The sequence below is a fragment of the Sciurus vulgaris genome, assembly GCF_902686455.1.
Source record: "Sciurus vulgaris genome assembly, chromosome: 10".
In the NCBI taxonomy this organism is placed as follows: Eukaryota; Metazoa; Chordata; class Mammalia; order Rodentia; family Sciuridae; genus Sciurus; species Sciurus vulgaris.
The window spans coordinates 70,911,806-70,922,884 of NC_136470.1; the positions used below are offsets into that span (position 1 = coordinate 70,911,806).

The 11,079-nt window shown below is 35.9% G+C and overlaps 1 protein-coding gene across 3 annotated transcripts in view; it reads left to right on the top strand.

Moving 5' to 3' along the window:
• The window catches only part of GTF2E1 (general transcription factor IIE subunit 1), a 30,148-nt gene extending 19,349 nt beyond the window's left edge, over positions 1–10,799 (top strand). For 2 of the 3 annotated variants that reach the window (XM_079155322.1, XM_079155323.1), the window contains exons 3-5: positions 835–1,036; positions 5,238–5,479; positions 9,137–10,799. In XM_079155322.1, the coding sequence (XP_079011448.1) occupies positions 835–1,036; positions 5,238–5,479; positions 9,137–9,567 (875 nt within the window). In that variant the 3' untranslated portion in view covers positions 9,568–10,799. The remainder of the gene's footprint in view (positions 1–834; positions 1,037–5,237; positions 5,480–9,136) is intronic. The other variant, XR_013766456.1, reaches the window with a different exon arrangement.
• Positions 10,800–11,079: the final 280 nt, after the last annotated feature.

An 11,079-nucleotide genomic window follows, 5' to 3' on the forward strand; every position in this document is an offset into this window, starting at 1 on the left:
GTCTTAAATGTTAGGATGAGAAATTTTAGATTTTATGCTGTGCACATTAGAAATCCAGGTATCAAATATTTCAGAGCAAGAGGCTAAGGTGATAGAAGTACATGGCATAGAAAACTTGGAATTGGAAAGGGAGAACCTAGAAATTTAAGGCCATATTTAGGAAATCCTTTGAAGCTAAGTAGTGGTGGCCTAGACTTAAATAATGACAGTAGGTGTGAAAAATCTAGGACATTTCGGAGGAATTACTGAAGTTTAATACTAAGTTGGATATGAGAAATTATAGAAATAAGAAAAAGGTTTCTTGAATTTTAATTTTGGAAATGGACTGATTAAATTTATTTAGGTATAAATGGTTAATAAGTTTGAAGGAATAGCCCCCTGATGATGTACAAGATGATCAGAAGCTTTTAGTTTTAGGTATTTAATTGACTTTCCTTGTGATGTAGACAGACCCAAATGTATAACATGTGGAAAGGAAGTTGTTGGGAAAGGGTACAAGTAGACTGGTAAGTTGTAAAGAATTTGGCTTTAAGTTAAAATACAGGTAGATAACTTAGAAATGTGATTAAGAACTATTATGGGTGAAATTACTTTGAAATGAATAAAAAATGGACGCATAGAGAGATGAGTAGATAAGTGATAAATATAGCAAAATGTTAATTGTAGAATCTAGAATGTGGGCACATGGATGTTCACTGCAAAATTCTTTAAGCTGTTCTGCGTATTTGAAACTTTTACTAAAATGTTGGGGGAGGAGTGGAGACAAACTGTTTGCTAAAGCCTTGTCTGAAAGATTTTTACCTCTCTGACCTCAAAGTTTTGTTTTTTCTATAGGAACTTTCCGCTGTACTTTTTGCCATACAGAGGTAGAAGAGGATGAATCAGCAATGCCCAAAAAGGATGCACGCACACTTTTGGCAAGGTTTAATGAACAAATTGAGCCCATTTATGAATTGCTTCGGGAGACAGAGGATGTGAACTTGGCCTATGAAATACTTGAGCCAGAACCCACAGAAATCCCAGCCCTGAAACAAAGGTGAGTGGAGGCCCTGTGCCCTTACCAAGGACCCTTAAACTTACACTTGCTTTAACTTTGGAGAGCAAGAGTGGTAAAGTAATTTACCAGGAAACAAAGGCTATAATGTTACTTAGGCTTTCCTTGTGATGTAGACCCAAATGGGTAATGCATGAAAAGGCAGTTGTTGGGAAAGGGTACAAGTTAGCTCTGCCTCACTTGTGCTTGTAATGAAATTTGTTTATATTGAATGCAGAGCAGTGTGGACCTTAAGCAAAAATCTTTAAATAGTCGGGTTTGACTTCAGCTACTCACTCTGCTCAGCCCTGCAGTAAAGTAACTCAGCCAGTTTTTTGCTAGTTCTGAATTAGTTGTGCCTCTTGGGGATATTTGAATTTTCCTAGACTGATTTTGAAGACTGAAATTCTTCCATACAACATTTTCTTTTTTGTTTTTAAAACATTTTAACCACACATTTCTTGCCTGCCTTAATTTTAAGTGTAACTTCTTTGAAAGTATAGTTCAGAGTTACTTTAACAATGGTTCCCTATTTTTATCATTTGTACACTACTGTCTGAATTGCAGAGGCAGCCTTAGTTCTATCATAAAAAATGGTTTTATTCTTTTTTGAAAAACAAACAAGAACTGAGGTCAGTGAGTATTCTACCCTTTGTACTTTTCATCTCTTCCTGGTATGAAGATAAATTTTTATCCATCTACTCTGTTCTATAGAGCTCAATAAGTCCTCGTTGTACAGCTTTTAGGAATACTCTTAGCATTTTATTCCGTCTGGTCATGATGTTACAGAATAGAGTCTTGAGTTTCTTTTGGGTGGTTAAAAAAAGTTCAATTAGCCAGAGAAAGTTTGCAGTTATTGTGAATTTTCTAATCTGATTCCATATATCAGGATGGCCTTTGCCTATGATGACAGAAAATCCCAACTAGAAGTAGATTGAACAAATTTGTCTTGTGACCAGAAGCCCTGAGGCTTCTGTACAGTTCAGAATTGGGTAATTTCATAGCTTAGTTACATTCTAAAGGATCCAGATTTGTTCCATCTTTATACTCTGCTTATCTTCTCCTGCCAGTTGTTCTCTTGGAAGCTAGCCTATGGTGACCTGTCTTTCTAGAGTATCACATTGTTTAAATTTCTGTAATAGAATACTCAAAACAAGAATCTTTAAAGACAGTCTTTTGTTAACATTTATTTTAATTATTCTGTTCTTTCTAGTTTTCTTGTTTTTCTCTATTCAAAGTATTATTTATACCTTTATGAGATAGTTTTCAGAGTTAACACTAAAGATGGAGCATATATGAAAATTATGTGTTCAGAAATATGTATAAAGAGAAATAGATGCCAGGCCGAGTGACTCATACCTGAATTCCCAACTCAGGAGGCTGAAGCAGGAGGATCTCAAATTCTAAATCAGCCTGGGAAAAATTAAAAATTAAAAGAGCCGAGAATGTAACTCAGTGGTAGGGTGCTCCTGGGTTCAATCCCCAGTTCTGCAAGGAAAAAAACAAGAACAAAAACCGAGTAGCCTGAGAAAGAGTGATCAAACCATTTAAGAAGGAAAAACAGATAACCTTGTCTCTCCCAGGCGGGGTTAGCTAGCTAGCTCAAGAGACACAGTAAGCACAAAAACAAAAACAGATCAGGCCAAGAGAGAAAAGAAAGAAAAGTGAATGCTAATGGAAACCAAAATTCAAAAGCCAACACACCAAAGTAAGCAGAGCCAGATTACAGTGAAGGCATCTACATAGCCTTTTAGAAGACAATATGGAATGGGTAGAAAACAACAAAAATGACCTGGGACTTAGGTTGGGGCTGTAGCTCAGTGGCAGAGCGCTTGCCTAGCATGTGTGAGGCACTGGGTTTGATCCTTAATATCATATAAAAATAAAACATAAAATAAAGGCATTCTGACCATCTACAATTTACAAAAAAAAATTTTTTTAAATGATTAGGGGCAGATTATTCAATTGAGATAAACAGTAAATGATACAAAAAGTACTCTCACATGAATTCAGAAAGAAGATAGAAACCAGTTACTTGCAACTGTTGCTTGAAACTTCAGAATATAGCAAACAAATAGATGGATCAGATATATTTAGAAAAATTCAAGAGAGGGAGAGTAAGCAACTGGTAGAGAGTGGGAACCAGGAAGCAGATAGGGAAGAGGCAAAAGAAGTCCCTGAGATATGGAACAGATACAATAGGTGCCAGAAAGAAAAGGCTGTGTTAAAGAGGGGTATACAAAGTAGTCCTGGGTACAACTTGAATAATGAAAAGAATGCAGAAGCAGTAGCTGGAAAGCATGGATTACATGATGGGGTCAGGATGACTCAACAACTGGAAAGTGCTTGTTTGATTGCAGAAGTATCACTGAATCTGAAGATGTCCAGAGTCAGGACAGGAAGAATGGGACAAGTCCAAGTTTACCTCCTGAGGAAGTTCAGAAACAGTGTTCCAAAAGAGAGATGTAACAGGCTAGTCAGATACAACAGAGATGTATGTCAGAGAAACCTCAACTAAGCACAAGACAGAAAGCTTGAGTAGTTATGAAGTGGGCCCAGAAAGAAATATAGAACAATGTAGTTAGCAGAACAGACAGGGACCAAAATGAAGGAAAAATAAGAAATGATTTATGAAGAGAGAAGACAAATGAAGGATAGGTTATCATCAGAATGAGTCTTCACACACAAGGTGGTCCAGGTTCCAAGGAAAAGATTCAGAGATATCAAGGAGAAACATGAGGCTAAGAAATTCAGTAAGTGAACACTGAAAAGAAGATAGCAAAAGGTATAGAGTGAGCAGTTATTTCAAGAAACTTGGAAGTTTGCCATACCTATATAATATCAGCAACTTGGGAGGCTGAAACAGGAGGACCACAAGTTCAAGGCCAGCCTTAGCAACTTAATGAGACCCTGTATCAAAATAAAAATTTAAAAAGGCTGGGGATGTGGCGTAGTGTTAAAGTGCCCCTGGATTCAATTCACAGTACCCCTACCCCTGCACCACCACCACCAAAAAGAAAAAAAAAAAAAAAAACTTGAAGTTTATGGAATGAGACACAGCTATAGCTGTCTACACAGCAAGGGGGTGCCTAGGATGTCCTTTGGTGGTACAGTGCTTGCCTAGCATTGTAGGAGGCCTGCATTTAATCCCTACTACTGCAGTAAATATGTAAACAGAGGAATGGGGAGTTTTACATAGAAATTGTTGCCAAAAAAAAAATAATAATAATAGCAGACAGAAAGACGAGGCTTGAGCTCAATCAGGTATATTCAAAAGAATTTGGAATAGATTGCAAGAAGTAGGGAAATCAGGAAACAGCCAAAAGACTGGAAATTTGTCTTAACTCAGAAATGGGAGAACACAAGTGACTGGAGAAAGATGAGGAATGATCACACTTAAATTAACAGGGAAAGGTCAGGGGGAAGTAGAGGTAAAGAGTAAAGTAAACAAAAAAGACTGAAAAATAGATCATAGTCCCTATGGGGTAGAAACAGTGGTGGAGGACTTATACAGAGAGATAGCATTAGGTATGGACCAACCTGATAGAAAATAGGCTGGTCTTTGCAGAGGGATATGTGATACTTCGTGAGTTGTAAAAGGAGAATTTAATTCTGAGTTGAGGTTTTACTCTGTAGAATAATTTTCTAATAACCTTCTGTGGTCAGCACCCAAAATCACTTTGGATTACTCTGGGTTGAGTTAAGAAAATATTTTTAAAAATTATAACGTATTTTATTTTAAACATGAAAGATGTTACTAGGAAAGTTCCTAATTTTAGTTTTTTTATTTTTTTTTAATCTTTAAGTGAATTATGTAACCATTATCATTCCTGCCCTCTCGTAGATTTATTGAAACATCACAATCTATAAAACCACAGGATTCAGTGTTTGAGGAACTTAAAAATAAATATGATGGCTTTTAAAAAATTTTTAATATCTTTATTTTCTTTATTTTTATGTTGTGTTGAGAATCAAATCCAGTGCCTTACACGTTCGAGGCAAGTGCTCTACCACTGAGCTATAAACCCAGCCCCACGATGTCTTGCTATGATCCATGCAACTTTCTCCCTGAGTTACAGAAGAGATGCCTGAGAATTATTAAAGCTGAAGAGCATTTATTCATGACACTTTAGTGACCATCTTCTTTTCCAACACTGAGACTTAATTTTTCTTCTTCCTACTTTCCTCTAATCTTTTTATATAGCAAAGACCGTTCAGCAACTCCTGCTGGAGCTGCTGGATTGTCAGGTGGGCACCACCGAGAAGCATGGACTACCAAAGGCCCCTCCTATGAGGACTTATACACTCAGAATGTTGTCATTAACATGGAAGATCAAGATGATGTTCATCGCACATCACTGGAGGGTAAATCTGCCAAGGAGAGACCAATTTGGTTGAGAGAGAGCACTGTCCAAGGAGCATATAGTTCTGAAGAGATGAAGGAAGGTAAGAGTAGAAGTTTTTGTTCTTGGGTTCAGTAGAAAATGAACTTGACTTAGTGGAAAATAGCTGGGCAATTCACTGTACCTGTTTTACAAATTCATTTGTCCTTTAATCTTCTACTACCCTAATTTATATGTATTTTTATTTTTCTGAATTGAAAGCCATAACTATACATTAGTTCAAATATTTTAATATTATTTCCTCTAAAATATGAAGGTGTTTGTGCTACTTTAAATGTATACAAAATGCTACATATGTAAAGAATTGAATATCTCATATTCCAAGGTTGACGAAAATTTATTCTAAAGAATTTTGGGACTCTAGGAGCCAGAAAGGGTTGAGAATTGCATAATAATCTTCACAAGTTTGAGAACTATAAAATTTTGCTTTTTAAGTTCAGGTCTTGGATACTGGATTCAAGACTTTGTGTGATAATATAGAAAATGGGAGGCTAAGACTGGACAAGGACTACTCAGAAACTAGAAAAACAGGTGGCAGGGAGGCTCTGTTCCTCTGGTTAGATTTCATCAGCCCCTATTCCCAGGTTATATATTGTTGTTAGCATATCACCTGAGTATGGTTCTTTATTGATGAGGAATCATCAGTAACTGAAATTCACTAGGTTTTGGCCTTTCCCCTAACCTCTTTTCCTTTTAAAAATGAACATTTAGTATACTGTGTATTCTAGGGATTGTAAAGGTAATGTTGAGTTTTAGATAGTTTCTCTAGTGTGATTCTCTTTGACATTTTAACTCTAGTCAGAAAAAAGTTTTCTTTGATCACCATACTGTACTCTCCCCTCCTCACTAAATTAGTTTGGTGTATTTAGTTATTTTGATTCAAGTTGTTCTAGATTATATAGCAGTTAGACTGTCACTTTCATGAGGTGGAACAGACTAACAGTGCATGTATGAAGTGGGTCATATTTGTCCTATACTTAAATTTTCCTTAAACCTCAAGTCACGTTGGTATCTTTCCAGATGTTACAGACTTCAATCATGTCCTCGTTACTGTACTGAAAGTTCTAACTCCTTTCTATTCTGCTGTCCTTACAAATAGTCTTCTTGCCCAGAGCCATCCCCACCCATAGTTATTTTACTTTGTCTTTTTTCATACCATTTTTCATCCTAATATACTTGAGATGTAGTGACCAGAATGGTGTGTTTATACATGATTAATCATTAATGATTTCAGTTTTATTTCCAGTATATTTCTGATTTTTACCTGACATTTTGGTTGTTTCTTTGATTCTGGAAACATGATAATAGAAACATGTTCAGGAACCTTTTAGGATGCTCTTTTGCCCTGTATTTGATAGCTTGGATCATGTCTTTAATATATTTTAGATTATTTTTCTGTAGACACATTTATTTTGCATTTTTCTATATAAAAATAGATCTGCTACCTTTCTGTCCACTTACACAATCTTTAGCTCTTCCTATATTTTTTGTTGCAGCTTGACCTTTAAGCCCCAGAATTGCTTATTGTCATCAGTGAACTTGTTTCATAGTATACATCTTAATAATTTATAACTGTTAAGTAAGACTTTTCCTAGAATTGCTGTTTCTACTTTTCTCTCATTTATCCTTGCTTTTTCCTGTCTGTATCTTTAATAAAACAATTCCTTTCTTTCTCCAAACCTCTTTGTTAGAAATCTCTTAGTTATTACTTCATTTACCTTACAAAACTAATTTGTTTTTTTTTTTGGCTAATTTCACATTTACTTTAAACATAAATTAAAATCCTGTGTTGGTAACTGTTTGGAACATTCTTTTCTTAGCAGTTTTCCCTCAGAGACTCATGTGCATTCCTTGCTGTTTTCCATTGAAATAGATCCCTTGGGAAGAGATTCTGCCTTTGGCAATATTTTAAAATGGTTAAATTTGATTTTCTCTTTTCTTTTTTTTGGTACTGGGGATTGAACCCAGGGGCACTTTACCACTGAGCTACATCCTCAGCTCTTTTTATTTTGTATTTTGAGACAAGGTCTCCCTAAGTTGTTCAGGCTGGCCTTGAACTTGCCATCCTCCTGCCTTGGCCTCCCAAGTTGCTGGGAGTGTGCCATCAAGCCCAGCTGTTAAGTTTGATTTTTAACTCCAGCTTAGTTATCCATATTGTCATAAATCTTTTTTCGGACCTTCTTTTTTCTCTCTTATCTACCCCAAACCTAATCATAGGAGTTTTCTTCTTTCCAAAATGTTCAGTGTTCCTGTTCATCCATACTGATGTGTTAATGAGAAGATGTTTTTCCTTCATTCATGGCTAGAACTGACCATTTTTTAGCCTTCTCTTGGTGATGATGATGATGATGGTAGATAATACTTTCCTAAGTGCTAGGCCCATTCTAAGTACTTCACATCCATTTAATTGCCACAATAATTCAGTGAGGTAAATACTATTACTTTTTTCCCTTTATGTACTTGAGAAAAGTGAAGCAGAGAGAGATGATGTAAGAATCACACAGCTAATAAATTATTAGTATTTGAATCAAGGAGTCAGATTCCATCCAATACTTTTAATTCTTTTATATATTTAAATAGTAGTATGTTTGGTATTATCAGAATGCAGAATACAAATGTTTTTCTTAAATTTTTCTTCTACAACATATCAGTCAAGATGAATATACAAAATGATAGATCTGTGATGAGAGAATATTCTTGAAATCAGATACCTTTTTATAAAAAGTTTGAAGTATGCTTATTTTGCTTCAGGAAAATGAAACTGCCGTTTATTCACCCATTTATCAAATACTGATTCAAAGTCTAACAAATGGCAGGTATTATTCTGTGTGTGGACTATTAGTGAATTAAGAAAGATAAATATTTATTGTAGTAAAACCTACATCCTTGAATCTACATATATCTACTGTGACAAACACCGTAGGTAAATGTTATTTATGATGTTAGAAAATAAGTGCTTTGGAGAAAAAATAGAGCATTGATAAAATGACATTTAAGTAAAAACATGGAAGTACATAAGGGAGTTAGTTGTTTGAAGACCTACAGGAAAACTATTCCAGGCAAGAGGGAACAGGCATTACAAATGCCCCGAGGTAGAGGTGTGCCTGTATATGCTAGGAACACCATGGAGGCTACTGTGACTTGACACAGAATGAGGAAGCGGAAGAACAGATAAGAGGTAAGTGGTCAGGTGGTGTTCCAGATGGAATAGAACCTTATGGGCCATTACAAGGCCTTTGACTTTTACTCTGAGCAAGATGGGGAGCCATGTTTTGATATCCTATTTTGCCAGCTACTGTACTTGGTCCTTCATAGACATCATTTCATATGCTCATATTCAGTGTCTTAGAAGGTAGATTCTTTTATCATCCCATTTTATAGAAAAGGTACTGAACTTTAGAGGTTAAATAACTTGCTCAAGGTGATGTAGCTTGCATTGTGGAATAACCAGTATTCATATCCGCTCTATTTTATTCATAAAAATCTGTGTATTTGGCCATTATACTCTTTAAGCTATAGATTGTGAGAAACATTTTGAATATTTTATGGATAGCAACTCAATAAAATGGAACCAGTGAGGTCTGTGGTATTATATTATTACCTATTAAAACATAGCACATTAAAATATATATATTTCATTAGTTATGAAGGATTTCTTTTTATATTTAAGGATCTTAACTTTCTGGCTTTTAACCCCCAGGTGGCATAGATATGGATGCATTTCAGGAGCGTGAGGAAGGCCATGCAGGGCCTGATGATAATGAGGAGGTCATGCGAGCACTCCTCATTCATGAGAAGAAGACTCCCTCTGCCACAGCTGGCTCAGTGGGAGCAGCTGCTCCTGTGACTGCTGGCAATGGCAGTGACTCAGAGAGTGAAACCAGTGAGTCTGATGATGACTCTCCACCCCGTCAGTCAGCTGCTATGGCTGCACATCGTCGGGAAGAGGATGAGGAAGACGATGATGAGTTTGAGGAAGTAGCAGATGACCCCATTGTCTTGGTGGCTGGCCGTCCATTCTCATACAGTGAAGTGAGCCAGCGGCCAGAGCTGGTGACCCAGATGACACCAGAAGAGAAGGAAGCATACATAGCAATGGGACAGCGCATGTTTGAAGATCTCTTTGAATGATCTTTCCCTATCTTTTCCTCCTTTCTGTAATGCTCACTTCAAAAAGAAATTCCCCACCCTTGAAGAAAAGTATTTAAGAGTCTTTCCGGCTCTGTTGATGTTAAGCACCCGTTAATCTTGTACAAAGAATAATGGGAGAGAAAGTTCGATTTTTATGCCAGAAACTTCCCAGAAAGGTAGGTTGGCTATAAGCATTCCCTTCCCTGCTATTACTACAGTATTAATATTTTACTGTATTTCCTTCTCTTAATTTTTTTCCTTTCCTTTGAAAGACATTTTTCTCCCTTTTGAAATGAGTGAGGAAAACCCATAAGGTAAATTCTTCTTACCTGCCTACAGAAGCCTACTACAATAAATTCCAGTAATTCACTGATGACATCTTTTTATCTAGTCTGACCAAATATTCCAAACAATTCCTTTTATTGCCGCCAACCAGAGCAGCTTGCTAATAGGCAAACCACTAATGAGGAGAAACACACCAAAACTTCATATTTTCCCCCAAATAAGGTTGGGGGTCAAGATGTAAGGAGAGGTGAGAACAGAAGAGGGAAGGATATGCGTGAATCTTGTTAATTAATGTCTAATCTGGAATTCATGTCTTTAGAATTGACCAGACTGGTAGATTCTGTTTTGCTTAATGCCTTTTGGTTTGGATTTGGGTGATAGAATACAGTATGCTTGTTAAACCTTTGTGAAGAAATTAGAAAAACATGAACAAAAGACAAAAAGTTCATATAAAGGGTCAAAGAGTGAAGGGTATTGGGAACAGTGCCTTAGAATTGTCTGAGTTTGTTCTGATTTGAAAATCCTTTATACAAAGTTGAGACTGGTCCCATTTTTTTCCTTCTACAGGCCTCTTGCCAGTGCTACAAGTTAAGGAGATCATTCCCTCAGAAATAAGCATGGAAAAATTGATTATACTCATACACACTCTCTCCCTCTTTCTAAACATCGTTGAAGGCTTACTTTGTCTTGATTTTGATTCTTGTCAGACATGGTATTTTAGAGTGCATTCTATATATTGTTGAGCATTATAACCTTAAGGAACATAGTTTATTTGGATTCTGATATGTAGCATGGTATTATTCCTGAAGGCAGAACTTTAAAAATAAAGGACTTTCATATAAGGATCTATAGCAATTGTATTTTTTGTAATATTTTTTCTTTGCATTGTAATTTTTAAGTATTTATCGTTTTATAATCCATGCGTGAAATTAAAACATTTTAGAGTATCTGCGCCTTGTATGAAGTGATGTTTCATTTACCTGAGTTGTATTAATGACTGAATATTGACAATAAACCTATTTTATACTAACTGAAATTGGTTATTTTCTAGCTCTGTAACATCTTGGAGCATAACTAAAGTGTGTATTCTTACTATTTAAAAAAGTTAGTAACTTTTTTCTTATAAATCATTATTTCATATAATAGGTATAATTTTATAGAATCTAAAGTTTTCTGGCAGTAATTGCCTTAAGAATGACTTTATGCCAGGTGGCAGTGTCACATGAC